Below are 17,122 nucleotides of genomic sequence, written 5' to 3'. Positions count from 1 at the left end.
ATAATATTCAAAAAATCATTATGTCAATGTCTAATAAATAAAATGGTAGATTTGTGGAAAAGAATAAGTATTCAAAACATAGCAGTAACTGAACATAGTAATCTAGTGTGTGAGATAAACCTAAGTGTTTGGGTTAAGAACTCAACTTTTATCCAAAATTGTTGGGAAAAGTAAATAGCAATTTGGCAAAAATTAGGGATAGAATACCATCTCACACTATATACCAAAATCAATTCAAAAATGGAAAATGAATTTTGACATAAATATTGATATTATAATTAACTCAGGGGAGCATGGAAAAATGTACCTGTGAAATTTGTGCATAAGGAAGAGTTTCTGATCAACGAAGTAATAGAAAGAATTATGGGAATTTAATGGTTTTGATTAAATAAAATTTCAAATGTTTTTGCATAAATAAAATTAATCCATCAAAAGTTAAAAGGAAAACTAGAAACTGGGGAATTTTTTCACAAGTTTCTCAGGTACATAAGGAATCATAAAAACGTGGTCATTGACCATTTGGTTTATGATCAAAGAAGATTTTTTTCCTGAAGAAGAAACTGAAGCAGTTAAATGCCTTCTGAAATAATGCTCTAAGTCTCTACTGACTAGACAAATGCAGTTTCAAAAAAACTATAAGTACCACCTCAAAACTATCAGAGTGACTTAACATGAAAGAAAAGGAAAATGATAAATGCCAGAAGGGATATGGAAAATTTGGGATATTAATACACTGTTGGTAAAATTGTGAACAGATCTAATATTTCTGGAAGGCACATTGGAAGTACCCAAAATTTATAAAATTGTGCATACTCTTTGATTCAATAATACTATGGTCTGTATCGGAATGCCATCAAAGAAAAGAGAGGTGAAACTGTTTCTCAAACATATTTTAGCAGATATTTTTGGTGGAAATTTTTGGATGGGAAAGAATTAGAAATCAAGGGAATTCCTATCAATTTGGGAATGGATGAACAAGTTGCATTATATGATTGTAATGGAATACTATTGTGCCATAAGAAATGATGAGCAAAATATTTTAAAAATCCTCTGAAGACTTATATGAATTTACTGTAAAGTGAAGTGAATTTTTACTTTCTTTTTGTTGTTTTATTTTATTTGTGTTTTCTTTTGCAGTATGTAATATGGAAATATAATTTTCATTACTGAACCTGTATAATTGATATCATAATGATATGCCCTTATTGGGGCTATAATTTGAAAAAAAATTTAATAAAATAAAAAATCTAAAACCCCTCTTCTTTGAATTTGAATCTTTTATTTGATTCATCCATCCCTATCATCCTCTATCTCTTCTTCCTTTTGTGGCTACATACTTATTACACCTGATGACTTCACTTCATTTCTCTCACTCTCTTCCTAACTCTGCAGTCCTGCTATTAATCTCATTTATCTCGAAATTACTATCTCCAAATTAAAGATTTCTTAATGTCTTAATCCAAAATCTTTTTTTAAAATCCTCATCTGTCATGATCTCTCTGCAATGTATAATGATGTTGATAATCATCTCCTTCACAATCAATTGTTTCTAGATTTTATTATTCTACTTTCTTCTTTTTCTCCCCCTATCTTGTTCCTTTTCATTCACCTTCACTGGATTTTCATCCAGGTCCTTGTCATTAAACATGAATTTCTCCCAAGATCCTCTTCTCTTTTGCCTCTATATTTCTTTCACTTGTCTCATTAACTACCATGGATTATATTAAGATCTGGATACAAAACATTCTCAAATCTATTTATCCTATCTAATTTCTTTCCTGATCTCCAGTTTTACATCTCCAACATTTTATTGGTCCTCTCAAAGTAGATGCCACAAAGAAATTTTTAATTCAAAATGTCAAAGCTCAAATCATTATCTTTCCTTCCAAGGCTTCCCGTCTTTCTATGTTCCTTATTTTTGTTAGGGCAAACACAATCCTCCTGATCGTCTGAGTTCAAAGTTTATCTGTTATTCTTTATTCCTCATTCTCTGTCATCCACACATCCAATCGGATGTCAAGTCCTATCATTTCTACCTTCAATACAGCTCTAGTGAATATCCCTTTCTATCTTTTGACACTACCACCTCACTCCTGTTCACTTGTCTCCTTGTCTCAAGTCCCTCCCCACTTCAGGCTGCCCTCCATTCAACTATCAAATTGATCTTAAAATTCAAGTCTGACCATGTCATCCTCCTATTCAATAAGCCTCACTGGCTCCTTATTACCTCCATGTTAAAATATGCAATGTTCTTTTTGGCATCCAGAAACTCATAACTTTCCCCTTTCTACCTTTTCTCTTCTTACCCATACACTACCTCCTATTAATAATATTACCTATCATCTTTATTATCCTTCAATCATTTATCTTTGTTTATATATAGTTTTTTCCATGCTGTCTCCTGCATTAAACTCTTATTTCTTTGAGTGTAGGAACTATCTTTTGAATTTCTTTGTTTCGCTAGCAATTATCACAGTGCCTAACAAAGAAAAATGTTTATTAAATACTTATTGATTGATTTATGTAATTTGTGCTTGAATTTGCCAGAACTTGTGTATTACATATAGGTAGACTTTCATCTGCTTTGGAGGAAGGAGCTTTCTATGCTGAGAAAATAAAATAGCTTTTTTGTCTTAATACTCACTAACATACTTATTTGTTTTCTTACAAAGTTCTACTGAATAAAAGAAAACTCAATTACAAATTACTAAGCCAGGTGAATCACAATAAGTTTTTGCTTTTTTCAGCAGTTGCACAACAGCACAATTCAGGAGATTGGCACAACACTGGGGGCCCCCTTTAGTTATATCCATCCATAGATATTAATTAACAAAATTTCTATTCCATTTAGATGGGACAGATAACCATTTTAAAAATATTTTTTCTTGTTGGCAGAACATTTTTTAGACAATAAGAACCAAAGTCAATACAATTATGCTGTTTTCCATAGACCTTGCAACAAAATTTTGCTTGTGCATGCTGGGTCTTTTTTCCCCCTCATTCCTCTTTTGTCTAGGTTAAACATAGAGGACATCTTGATGGCACAATGGATAGAGCACTGACCTTGGTATCAGGAGGACTGGAGTTTGAATCCAGCCTCTGACACTTACAAGCTGTGTGACCTAAGACAAGTCACTTAACCGCAATTGCCCCTCTAATCCAGGGCCATTGCCCTGAATCATCTGACCACTCAACCCAAATGGCTTTGGAGGAAAAAGTGAGGCTGGTGATTTAGCACAGCACCCCTTCATTCAAATCCAATGCACTTGCTTGTCATGTTATCACCCCTCCCTGATGTTTGTGGTCTTCTTCAATAATAAAGGACAAACATTAAATTGCATCATCTAATATAACAGGGACTCAAGGCCCTTCACCATTTTGATTGCTCTTTTCTGGAAGTTCTTTAGATGGCATAATGAGGCTTTCAATAACATTGTTGGCCTTTTCTAGGAAGTCAGTGACATTCCCAAAAGACAAGCTTTGAAGGAAATTCTCTGGAGTGCTACTGCTCACTTGGCTGAAATCTTATGAGTACAGCAATAAAGGAATTTCCCAGCATTAGTGACTAAGGCTAGGTTCATCCAAATCAGAGTACTTTACTAGTTTGCTCAGTTGTAAAAGAGTAGCAGCTCATTTCCTTGGGGTTTAAAAATATGTCCTTAGAATGAATGGTAAGTATTATATATTATAATATGTTTCTTTTACAAGTACTTCTAAGACATGGTCATGATTTAAACATAAGAGATAATTCCGTAAATTTAGGATTACAAGGAATAGTTCATCCATCAGACAAATGTAAAGGAAAGTACTTTATCACCAAGCAAGAGATAGAGAATACTATCAAATGCAAAATGGATAATTTCATTTAAGTTAAATTCAAAAGGTTTTGCACAAATAAAAACATTTTAACCATGATTTGTAGGAATGTAGAAATGTGGGAAACAATTATTATAGTTTTTGTTTCTTATAAAGTATTAATTTCTAAAATATATAGAGAACTAAATCATCATAAGAATTAATTCATTCCCCAATTAATAAATAGTTAATAGATATGAAAAGTTAGTTTTCTGATGAAGAAATTAAAGCTATCTATAGTATATGAAAAATGATCTAAATTATGCAAATGAAATACAAATTAAAACAACTCTGTGGTACCACTTCACTCCTATCAGTTTGGTCAATATGACAAAAAAAGGAAAGAATCACTATTGAAGGGTAAGTGAAAAGTTGGGACACTAATGCACTGTTACTGGAGTTGTGAACTGATCCAACCATTCTAGAGAACAATTTCAATTTTAGGTCTCTGTCTCAAAGAGATCACTAAAAAGGAGAAAAATATTTATAGTGGTAAATAATTGAAAAATGAGGGGATATCCATCAATTGGAGAATGATGGAATAAAATGTCATGTATGAATGTGATGGAGTAATATTGTTCTGTAAGAAATCATGTAAAGTCTGACGCTGAGTAAAATGAGCAGAACCAGGAGAACATTACATACAGCATTAACAACATTTTGTGATAACCAGCTAGGATAGACTTAGCTCTTCTCATCAGTACAATTATCAAATACTATTCCAAAAATAATTCTGAATGAAATCCAAGCATACTATTTTCAACATTTGAAATTTGTTTTATTCTTTTCCCCCAACTCTTTTTTCCCTTTTGTTCCAATTCTCCTTCCACAACATGTCTTAATACAGTTGTATATGTAAAACTTATATCAGAATATTCACTGCCAAAGGGAGGGGGAGGGAACAGAAAGAGGGAGAAAAATGTGAAACTCAAAATCTTACAGAAATGAATGTAGAAAAATATCTATATATGTAGTAGGAAATAATAGCTTCTACCTGATTTCCTGGATGAACTTTTTAATACTGTTTTCTTTTGTATTGGGGCATTAATTAAAATAAGTTTTAAAGTTATTAAACATCTACTATATCCAAAATAGAATGTTGAGCACCTTCCTTTGTACCAGATCAGGAGTAGAGAGACATAATTGTAATAGAAGTTGCCCTAAAAAAACTTATCATCTAGTGATGAATACTACATAATATCCCTCAAAATAGAAATAACAAAATTATTCTTTAGCTTATATAATTACAAATTTTTATAGGAACAATTTGTTAGAGTCAGTGCCATAATATAATAAAAAAGGCACCGTTGGAGTCAAAGATCATGGATTTTTAAGCTGGGTATAATGGAACATAACTGTTATTGCAGCTACCAAGATAGCTGAGGTTGGTGCATCTTGAGTTCAGGAGCTCTGAGTTGCAGTAGATTATGTGGATCAAGTGTTTGCAATAAGTTAAGTATCATTATGGTTACCTCACAGAAATGACAGGACACTGGAGTACCTAAAAGAAGGATGCAAACAAGCCAAATACAGAAACAGAGCAAATCAAAGTTTCTGTGATGAACAAGAGTGAGATTGGACCAGTGAGAGATTTGGCATTTATGAAATTTGGTGAGACACAGACTTTAAAATAAGAAGGAAGACAGGAAAGAAGGAAGGAAGAGAGGGAGGGAGGTAAAGAGGAAGGGAGGTGTAGGATAAATGGAAGAAGAAAAAGAGGGAAGAAATAAATAAAACAAGAAAAAAGAAAGGGAGGAGAGACAGAAGGAGGGAGAACTAAAGAGGAGAGAGAGAGATAGAGAGAGAGAGATAGAGAGAGAGAGATTGATAGAGAGAGAGATTCAACTTGTTTGGTTGTTCCCAAAGGATAAAATTAGGAGCAATAGATAAGAATTGCAAAGAAAAACATAAACATTTAGGATGTTGATAAGGAAAAACCTAATTTATATTTAGAGTATCCTAAAGTGAAATGGACTATCAGATTCAGTATATAGATTTTCCCTGCCTGAAGGTATTCAAATAAAATTGGATAGGGATCTGTCATATTTTTAGAAGAGAGTCTTATTAGATTACAGGCTAGGCTAGATGAACTATGGGTTACCTTTTAGCTCTATAGTTCTTTAATTTTATGAAATCTCAGTTCTAACAGTTACCAGCTGTGTTAGCCATATGCCATTCACTTAAATTATCTCAGCCTTAGATTTTTTTTTCATCTCTTTAATGGGAAAGATAATTCTTATAATTAAATCTATTATGTTTTGGGGAGAGTATATTATAAAGCTAACACATTTAATGGAAATAGGTTATTCCAAACAAAGAATTCATTTGTTGTGCATTATGGCAAATCTTCAAAATTATCTTAAGACAACAATTCTAAAGATTACCTGGCAAAATAAAACACAAGACACTAAGGTCCTCTCTCCATTTGTCTGTCTAGCCACATAACCCATATTACCTAAACAACTATTTTACAAAGAATGTGCACAAGGCAAGTTCTCATCCAGTAGTCAGAAGAAGAGGCACAGGGATTTGGTCAAGTTCTCTCTGAAAACTTTAGCATCCTATTGTGAGACATGGGAAATACTGGTATAAGACGGTCCAGCATGGCAAACCTGTGTCAAAGAAGGTGCTGTTCTCTATGAGCAAAGCAGAACCACAATAGCACAAAGGAAACAGCTGCGCAAATCCAAAGACATCTTTCATACCAAATACTCTAACAGACTACTTGTGCCTGAGTGTGGTAGCGTCTTCTGAACTTGTATTGGACTGATCAGCCACAATGAAATATGCAGTCATTCCCCCTGACTCCAATTTAATGATGTCATTGATTCTCTTTGAAAACAAAGGATGAACAACTATGATAATTATTTTATAACTACCATGAGTTTTGAATTATACAAGATATCAAAAATAGCACAAATGAATCATAGCATCCAAGAAGGAATATATTCAAAAGCATACGTTTCTGATATCAATAAATCATAAATTATATGAATGATTGGAAGAGTCATGTCATTACCTTCATAACATCTAAAAGATACATGACTGAGTTGATGCATCGATTTTCTGGTTTCAATCTTTTCCAGTCTTTAGAGCTATTTCATGTTTTATCTGCATTGATATGTTATTTGCATATACACACATGCATACACATATGTATTTTTTACATATGCATGTATTGTGTATTTATATATTTATTTCCTCTAACTATATGAAATATTTTGATTTAACTAAGCTGTCAGTTAGAATGAAATGCATTATTCACACTTGAGTAGTATATTAACTCAGAACATAAGAATATCATTTATTAAATTATCCTTTTTTAGTGTATTAATTGCAGCTTTTGCTACCCCTGACCTATAACCTAGAAGTTTGTTAACTCAAGGAAGGAGCTCTTCATAACTTAACTTTCATATTGATCAATCTCTATCAAATATCCTTGCCACAGACAGAAAGCAAGTGTTTTCTCCAATTTACAGCTAAAGAAACTCAGGTATAAGCATAATAATTTTAACAAATTTTATTAAAGACAATATATGATATGAAAGTCACTGAGAACTGGAGATGCAAAGGTGCAAAGGAAATATTCTCTAATATCAAGAAGACTAAATTCTAATAGGTCATTACTAGCTTCAGAGTGAAGGAATCTACCTTTTATGTAGAATTGGTTTTCTGGTCATGTACTATTCTGGTTAGTGGAGAATTGCCTTACACATAATTCTTGGTTATCTATTTTCAAAGATTAGAGAAATGGCTTTAATAAGAAAACAATGCTGAAAATAATCTGTTCATCCTTCAAGGTCTTGACCATGCAGTTTTTCAGGGACATTATTGGGAATATAAATTTTATAGCCTTAACAGGACTTCAAAAGTATTATGCATTTCAGCTATCTTGTAAGAGGAATCATGATACAAAATAAGAACTTGGATTTGTAGTCAGAAGACCTGGGCTGAAGTCTAGATTCTATCACCTAGGGCCTATGTCACCTTAGCCAAATCATTTAACTCTGAAATGTCTCCATTTCCATATCTATAAGATTAGAGCATTAGACTGGATTCCTTAAAATTTCCTTTCTCTAAGGTTCTAAGTAACTTCACTGATTTGGTACCATCTTTTTTGCAACATGGATTTTTAAAGAAAATAATGGATAGCATTCACTAGATGCTATGATAAACAACTATCTTCTCACCCAGAGGGTTTTGTAAATATTACATTTTATGTGTCAGGATAGAAGCAGATTTACAGCATCTTGATAAACTTATGTTTGTGAAAAGCAAAGATGATTTTCTTCAAGATAAAATATTAGCATTGTGTATTATTTTAATGAGTACTTTGTTCAATAAATGTGGATGCTCTGGCTGTCTACCTAAGTAACCTAAAACATAAAAGGCAAGGTAGTAGAGAATATCTAACCTGGGCAAGCAATTAGAGATAACTTTCTTATCCTGTCAAAATTAAATTTTATTCATGTTTTTCTGTAAATACTTCTAATGTACTGAAAGATTTCCTTGAATTAGAAAAAAAATATGTATGTCAATATAGTACTCAGCACCCATTACTATTTCTTATGATTTGGTACAGGATAAAATAATTACATTTAGTTTGGATTGTGATGACCTAGGTTCAAATATTTTTAGAACAAACATATTTTGTGTTCTCATTTATCTGTGCTTTCACTCTGCCACTTGTTCTGTAAATTTCTATAAGTAATTTAACCACTTTATATTTCAATTCCTTATCTCCAAAATGAGGGTTCAGGCTGACTTACCTCCAATGTCTTTTCTAGCCCTAAATTCTATGACAAGCCAACCTACATTTCTTCTTTTGCATATTCTTAATGATGTAAAATATGCCATATCTCAATTCAACTCTACTAATTTTATAAATAAATGTATTAATTTTATGTTAAGTGCCAGAGATACAATGACAAAAAAATGAAATAATACTTACCCTCGTTCAACTGGAATTTTATTTCATATACATGTTATGAATATGATATGTATATAGTAAATACAAAGTATTTTCATGGTGGAAAGAACATGAAAAACTGAAGGTCTTAGAGAAATTCACTAGAAGAACAAAGTGCCTAAAGTGATACTTGAAGAAAGCTAGTGCCAAACTACCTTTCAAATCTTTTGGTTTTTTATTTTATTCTCAGTCATATAACATAAACAGAAGAGTATAGGTATTTTAAGTGGATTTTTTAGCAAGAATAAATTTGTAATAATTCAAATTACTACAATTGTTCTCAAACCCAATCTAACCTAATGGATTAATTTGACCTGCACCTATATCCTTATCAATAACTATTTCCTTTCTAAAATATTTTTATGTATGGGAGGCTTGTGAGATTAGATATAGATGTAAATATAGTATAGATATAGATACAGATATAGATGTATATTAGTATATATAAATGTAAATGTATATGTATGTATGTATATGGGGAGATGAATATAGATATACCCATATATGCACACATTGTTATATGCAAAGGCATACAAGTATATATAATGTATATATGCATATATATCATGATATATAATATTCTTATAAAATATAAGATTATAGCTTATGTCCCTGTAAATCTGTACAAAGATATCTAAATCTATAGATGTACATGTGTATTTGTATATATTAATTATTTATCTATGTCTAAATGAATAATAGATAAATCCAGGAATCTCAAATTCAATTTTCCATTCTGATTCAGCAGTTGCAAATCGTAAGATTATGTGGAGTGTGACTGTTCAGTGCACAGAAGCTGCTTTCTTTGGAAGAGCTACTGTATGGGAATATACACAGCTGTCTAAATATTCAGAAGCTGTCTGGAAGCCCTGGGTGTTACACATTTTTCATTCACATAAAAGACGGATGCATTCAGAGATGTGACAAAAATTGAGGCAACACCACCTGGAAGGTTTAAGGTCTAGAAACTTAACAGTGAATTATTCATCCATGTATGTTCTTAAGTTCTTCCTTCTGTGCTAGACATAATAATGATAATCTTCATTTTATGCCACTGTTTTGAAATACCATATGGGAAAAGATGTAGCAGAATAGAAAGAATGGAAATTGCTTTGACACAGGTTTGACTTCTTGATATTACGTGATTCTTCAAACTGGAAAAATAATAGCTTATGTTGAGAGGAGGTACTACATATGTTTTCTCAAAAAATGTAGCCATTTTTAACATTTTTAGGTCAAAAATTGGTTCATAGAGTTTTAACTTTTCTTCATACAGTTTTTAAGGCATTCAAAGTATTTCTATGAGGGAAAATGTCATATATCTATTAATGCCTCCCAAATTGTCACATGAGTAATTCATTTCTCTGGGCTATGCACATCAAAATGTTGAGAATTTTTTAAGATCTCATAATTCATATCTTAAATCATAAGATTGTTTTATGAAATATTTTTATATTCCAAGTCCAGTCTGAAATTAAAAAAAAAAAACTCACAAGTTTATATTTTAGATAAAAGAAAACTTAGAATTGGAAAGGACCTAAAGCATGATCCCATCTAACTCACTATTTTAGATAAAGGATGAGCACTGTGAAGGCAAAATGACTTCTCCAAGGTCACAAAGCTAGTATCAGAAGAGTCTATTTACAGGTAACATCATTTCACATCCAGTTCTCTCTCTCTGTCTCTGTCTATCTGTTTCTCTCTGTCTGTCTGCCTCTCTCTCTCTCTCTCTCTCCATCAGTCTCCCTCTCTCACTCTCTCTCTTGTGCACTAAGGGATATGAGGGCATATATACACAAACAATAAAGGAGTTTTCATTTTTGTGATTCTTTGTAGCTTCTGTAGATGTGTTATTGTGTACTAATGCTGAAGTCTGGACATCTCTATGCATTTTCCTGATGTGAATCTTCAAACAGGGATCAACTTGGGACAGAGACAGACAAATACAGCTGTTGAAACACAAAGTTTATATTATTTCTCCTTAGCATCTTATCTACAATGTTAATAGTCACAGCAATGATTATATATTACAAATATATAGAATTTTATGATGTATAAATTGCCATTTATATGTATCGCTTAATTCATGACTGAAAACAACCCATGCCATAAGAAGAGTGGCTAGGCTTATTCTCCCTTTACAAATGATAAAATTAATTTTCACGGAAGTTAAATGACTTTCCTAAGGTCAACCTTAATTAATAAATTACCCATGTAAGACTTGATTGCTTTGAAATCCACATATAATATATTATAACATCTCACCTCTTTCATATTTCAAGACATTTGGAGTTTCTGAAAATGATAGTAATGTTTATAAGAATGATGGATTGAGAACTAGAATTTACAGAATACTGGCTTAGCAGTCCATCAACTCACAAAGGACAGGTAAATAACCTTTATAAGCAATCCAGTAGCAAATATATCACAGGAATACATGCATTCAAATATTTTTTAATAAGAAATGAGCCCTGTAGCAAAATTTGCCTTCAATATAGTACCAAATAAATCATTTCCATACACATAGATTCCCAAACTAACTCACAAATCATGGCAAATAATTGAGAATGAGAGCCACAGGATAAATTTATGTATCAATGTCTGTTTTCAAAAGCTTTCCACTACTTCTCCTCATTACAAGTACCACTGAGGTCTTAAAGTCCAATCTTAGTACCTGAAAAGATTATCCTTCAAAGTATCCTCAACCCTCTTAGAGATCCAATATCTGTTTGACATCTTTTGATAATAAATTTTTGGATAAATAATTACTCCCTAAAGAATGCAAAGTTCAAATAGGAAGTTTTTTATTAGTTTTCATACTCAACTCAGGAAATAATTCTTAGAAAGAAAATATCTGTTATTAACTTATACTGAATAACAGCCTAGTTTGGTGTCTTTTGAAAAATATAGGACTTGTAATCAGGAAGAACTGAGTTCAAATGCAGCCTCTGCCTTATACTTGATAAATAAGTCATTAAATATTTCTGTGCCACAGTTTCCTCATTTACAAAATGAAAGGACTGGATTTGATTGCCTGTAAGGCCAATTCTATAATCCTCTGATTTAGGAAATAATTACTTAGGTTTGAATTTTTAATAATCTTCTACCTCAACCCCAGCTTGAATAGACTATTTGCTTGGAGCCTATAAATGTTACCATGATATAAGACTTAGGAAAGAAGACAACAAACCCCCGATATTTTAAGGAATGGGGTCTAAATTCATCCTGCATGCAATCTAGGAGAATAACTAAAAATAATCAGTAAATTATAAAAAATGGAATTCATTCTTGATGTTAGGAAATCTCCCAAATGCACAAAGATATTACATTAGACATCTATAAGTGGCAATGGGTTCTCTGACACCATCCCTGGAGAATCTGTTGTTGGAAGATGTACAATGTCTCATTGATCAGAAATGGATTGGATAAAATTGCCTGTGGCATCACTCCCAGCTCTGAAACTCTATGATTCTGTGATTCCCCAAGAATCACTAATGCATTTGGTGAAGTTATGAACTGAGCCAACATTTCTGGAAATTAATTTGGAATTATGCCCAAATAGCAATAAAACTATGGATAGCCTTTGATCTAATTATGACAAAACTAGATCTGTATCCCAAAATGATCATGAAAAGTCAAAAAGCCTACATGTATTGATGGCAGCAATTTATAGCAAAAACAAAAATATTTATAACAACTCTTTTCCTATGACAAAGAATTGAAAATCTTTGAATTGATGGAATGCCCATAAATCGGGGAATGACTGAACAAATTACAAATGGAGTATTATTGTTCTAAGAGAAAGCACGAGGCATAGGTCTTCAGAATAGTATGCAAGGACTTTCATGAACTGATGCTGAGTGAAGTGAGCAGAACCAGAAGAATATTCAACACACTAACAGCAACACATGGAGTAATGATCAACTACAATGGACTTGAACATTTCTGCAGTACAATAATCAAGCATAGTTCTGAAAGACTTATGATGGAGAATAGCATCCATTACAGATAAGGAACTGTGGAGCTTAAATACAGACCAAAGTTTACTATTTTCAATTTTAAAAATAGTTGACTTATTAATTATGTTACTTTTCTCTCTCGTTCTCTTCTCTTCCATGTTTAGCATGGTTATAGATGTATAGTCTATATTACATTGCTTTCTTTCAGGGGGATGGGGAAAAGAAGGGAGGGAGGGAGAAAATTGTAAGAAAAGTGATTGTTGGAAACTGCCATTACATGTACTTGGACAAATAAATAAATAAACAAACAGACAGACAGACAAATAAATAAACAGACATTTACAAAAAGAGGTTAGAGTCCCAGAGAGTACCAGTGATGCCCAATAACTGCCCTTTCATATTCATACTGGTGAGTCAGCCTTGTCAGGCATAATTCCATATCTTTGCACTAATATTACAAGGGAAAAGAGTATTGGGTCTAGAGTTAGGAAGACCTGAGTTCAAATTCAGTTTCAGAAATTTACCTGCTATATGACTCTGGACAGATCATTTAAACTCTGTTTGCCTCAGTTTCTTCAATAGTAAAATGGAGATAAAATAGTACTTACCTCTCAGGTTGTTGAGAGGATCAGATGAGATAATATTAATAAAAGGCACCACAGAACCTGGAATCTCCACTTTTTGTTACTCCAAACCACCACCATCTGTTCCTCATGCCAAGAATTTGCTTCTTTCTAATATTCCTTCTTTGTGCTTTTATATCTTTTATATGAGACATTTTTATATGAGACATTTTTTGATGCTAACTTAAAATGTCTTGTATTTAACTAATTTGTATATGTTTTATTTATTCATTTTTCAATTATACTATAACTATGTAAGCATTTGGTGTCAGCCCCAATGAAATATTTTTATTTATTTTTTGCACTTAAATACCAGCCCCTAGCACAGGTCTATGACATAGTAAGGTTTTAATGACTACTTATTGTTCAATAGTATCATTAACCAATATTTTCCCTCTTTTCCAACTTCCTCCCCCTCTCTTTGCTCTTCCAGAGTGACTATTCGAGTGACACAGAGAGTGAGGACAACTTTCTAATGATGCCTCCACGGGATCATCTGGGCCTCAGTGTTTTCTCCATGCTCTGCTGCTTCTGGCCTTTGGGCATTGCTGCCTTTTACTTGTCCCATGAGGTAATGTAAAAACACCATCATGCTACATGGCTCAGTTCTCTTAACTCAAGGCATATGCCTGGTGAAGTTTTTAGCAGTGTAATCTGAATTGACCTTGTTCAACCTCTGTTTGAGAGAAATAAAATTATACATTGCTAGAGGAAAAATCTAGAGAATAAGGCAAAGCAGGTAAGCCCAAGTAGATGATGAATGTGCCGAGGGATAAAGTCTCATTTGCCTTGGAGTCTCCTCAATATCTCATCACCCCTTGTCAACCATAAGTCTTCTTTCTTTACTGTCATACTATGTTCTTTTAGAAATATTTATAAGAGCAGATCTGTTTGACAAAACTTACAAAATTTAACTGAAACATTTATCATAATAATATTTATTTAGAAATGTAAGATTTACAAAGTACTTTACACATGCTATCTAACTTATTCTCATAGTGAACTTATAAGAAAAATTAAATTGTTATCCCTTTTTTACAGGTGAGTTTACTGGGATGGGATTGAGAAGAAGTTGTGACTTTCCAATAGTGACAATGATTTTAATTTAAACTTTAAAGCAAGATTTGAAATCATTTCGTCCTGACTTCAAATCTAGCCTTCTAACCCTCTAGACCATCTAGCTGCCCACAGGTCATCAGCTAAAATAAAGTCATTTACTTGCTGAAGGGTAGTATTAAAATAACATGTATTGCTAAATAACTGCCAAATAAGAAAGTAAAGGGTTCCCAATTAGGCAATATACTACAGTAAAAGAAAACTATAATAAATAAGATCAAGAGAAAAGTGGTACATCAGGTTAAAAAAAAGTCAAAGCGAGTGGTTGGTTCTTGTCTCTCATTATTGAAGAAGACCAAAATGGCATCACTATGTCTGAAAGAAACATAGTGGTAATAGAGTAATGGGGTGGTAATTGCCCATAGTCTCTTGGTTATGGATATGGGTCATGGCTTAAATGGAAAACAAAAGGCACAGTGAATGAATTGAACTTGGAAGCAGAAACTTACAATCTCTCCTCTGATATAAATCTGGACAACCTCTTTAGGTCTTAGTTTCTTCATCTGCAGAACAGGGAACATATACTTTAAAGTATTATGTAAATATTAGCTAATATATAGTATGTCCTACCCTGCCCTTAAAGTCAAAAGAATCACTTGACAATAATGGCATTTCTATAGACCAGTGCCTTTTTTCAATGGGTAGCCAATTTTCTTTGTTAATTCAATCATTTTGCCTTTTAGGGAGAGTCAGATAGAAATCTCTCCCATCCCATCCATCTCCTTTTTTCTTCCAGTTGTGCAGCATGTCTCTGGGGTAGTGTGTCTCTTCTTAGTCATCTCAATTTTCTATTCATTTAATAGGCAAATTATGATCCAGGAAGTCTGTAGGAGAGAAGGAAAGGGATGTTTAGCTAGTATTCTTTTTCCAAGATCGCTCTCCAGGTTAAGTTGTCCCTTTTTCTAAGGATTATTGTTGCTATGGCAGAGGGAGGGAGCATTGTAACCTGACTCAAACAACAACTTTTCAAAACTGAGCAAGAATATAATGCATACAGCCCATTAACCTCCAATCTCCAGAGTTCAGCTTGTAGATAGGCATTGTTTTGTTTTGTTTTTGTTTAGTTTTGGTTTTTTTTTTTTTTTTTTTACCCAATAAAGGAAGGCAGTAATTAATGTGGTACATTAGAATTTGAGGAGCCTTGTTAATGGAAGTTACCAGGGAGAGGTCAGTAAGTTGCTTTTCATTTCAGATTCATAGTTTTATGTCCATTTCTGGCATCCTCTTTCCAGACTATCTGTCTCTATCAATCCCATACAGGTGCATGAATGTCAAAAACTCTCCATTGCATATTCTATAAACACAGCTGACATAGTAAACAGTCAATCCAGAACTTTAAACAGGCTTGGCCAGGACTGCCAGAACTTCCTTCTGGCTGGGGAAAATTGGAGGGTAGAATGAGAAAGTAAAAAGCAGGCACTAATCATAAGAGAGTCACAAAATATTCTCAGGAAAAAAAGTGCAAAGAAATACATCTGCTTATCTGTTGACTAGCAGGCATATTTCCCTCCCTTCCTTAAATTACAATTAAGAATCAAGATTTGGTTGCTGAGCTCCTCCAATGAGAAGTTTCATATGTCAGCCCAAAATATGGCAAAGATGGGTAGATGGAAAATAATTCTACAAGGATTTTGAATATTTTTAGATGCAAATAGAAGAATGTTCAATGAGAATATATATATATATATATATATATATATATATATATCAGATAAGGACCTCTTTGGTGGTCTGTAAACCAATCATAATGCAAATGGAATTTCCAATTACAAAAGACCAATAATGAAATATAAGCCAAATAAAGTAGAATTGTTGAAAAATTTGTTTTTAGAGGAGATTATTCTTGAAGATATCAATGGGACTTAAAAGTTGCTGATGCTTTTTATTGCTCTAAGACTGGTTTTCTTTGATTTTACATGTGTTTCTATAGGATTCATAGTCTAATAATCTTTCCCTTCTTAAATCGAGCCCCTAGTCATATTCCACAAGTTATGTATAAAATAATATTAAGTAGGAATTTAATGAGTATGGAATCTTTAAATTAATATGAGCTGTTACATCTCTTTGAATAAAGAATAGTATAAAAATTAGTGTCACACTAGAGATTTTTTTTTAATTTCATAAGGACCTTTGAGGTAGAAGGAAGATTATTGAGATTTTCTATTTGGAACACTGTGATCTTTCCAAAAGTATGCCAATCTTGAACTATTTCTTTGTAATTGGCATATCAAATATCTGTTTAAAAGTTTGAAGTGACACCTTGAATCAAAGTTGAAATTCCTTTGACTAACACTTAGAACATTTTTAAATTTGATCCTGCCTTTCCAGTCTGATTTTTTTTTACAAGGCAATGGGCTTGTGACTTGCCCAAGGTCACACAGCTAGGTAATTATTAAGTGTCTGAGGCTGGATTTGAAATCATGTCCTCCTGACTCCAAGACCAGTGCTCTACCTACTGAACTACCTAACTGCCCCCCTACAACTTGATCTTATGTGATCTTCTAAACACTCAACATAAAATAAAAATAACAAAATAGCAAAGTAATACTACCTTTTTTTTCCAGTTAGCACTTACGAAGTTCTTTGTATAATAGACATTT

At 32.8% G+C, this 17,122-nt stretch overlaps 1 protein-coding gene across 4 annotated transcripts in view; it reads left to right on the top strand.

Moving 5' to 3' along the window:
* Positions 1-17,122, top strand: part of SYNDIG1 (synapse differentiation inducing 1) — a 305,302-nt gene that overhangs the window by 158,670 nt on the left and 129,510 nt on the right. For all 4 annotated transcript variants that reach the window (XM_074209316.1, XM_074209315.1, XM_074209318.1 and 1 more), the window contains exon 3: positions 13,840-13,977. In XM_074209316.1, the coding sequence (XP_074065417.1) occupies positions 13,840-13,977 (138 nt within the window). The remainder of the gene's footprint in view (positions 1-13,839; positions 13,978-17,122) is intronic.

This window comes from Macrotis lagotis, chromosome 1 (assembly GCF_037893015.1).
Source record: "Macrotis lagotis isolate mMagLag1 chromosome 1, bilby.v1.9.chrom.fasta, whole genome shotgun sequence".
In the NCBI taxonomy this organism is placed as follows: domain Eukaryota; kingdom Metazoa; phylum Chordata; class Mammalia; order Peramelemorphia; family Peramelidae; genus Macrotis; species Macrotis lagotis.
This window is presented reverse-complemented; position numbering and strand designations above follow the sequence as displayed.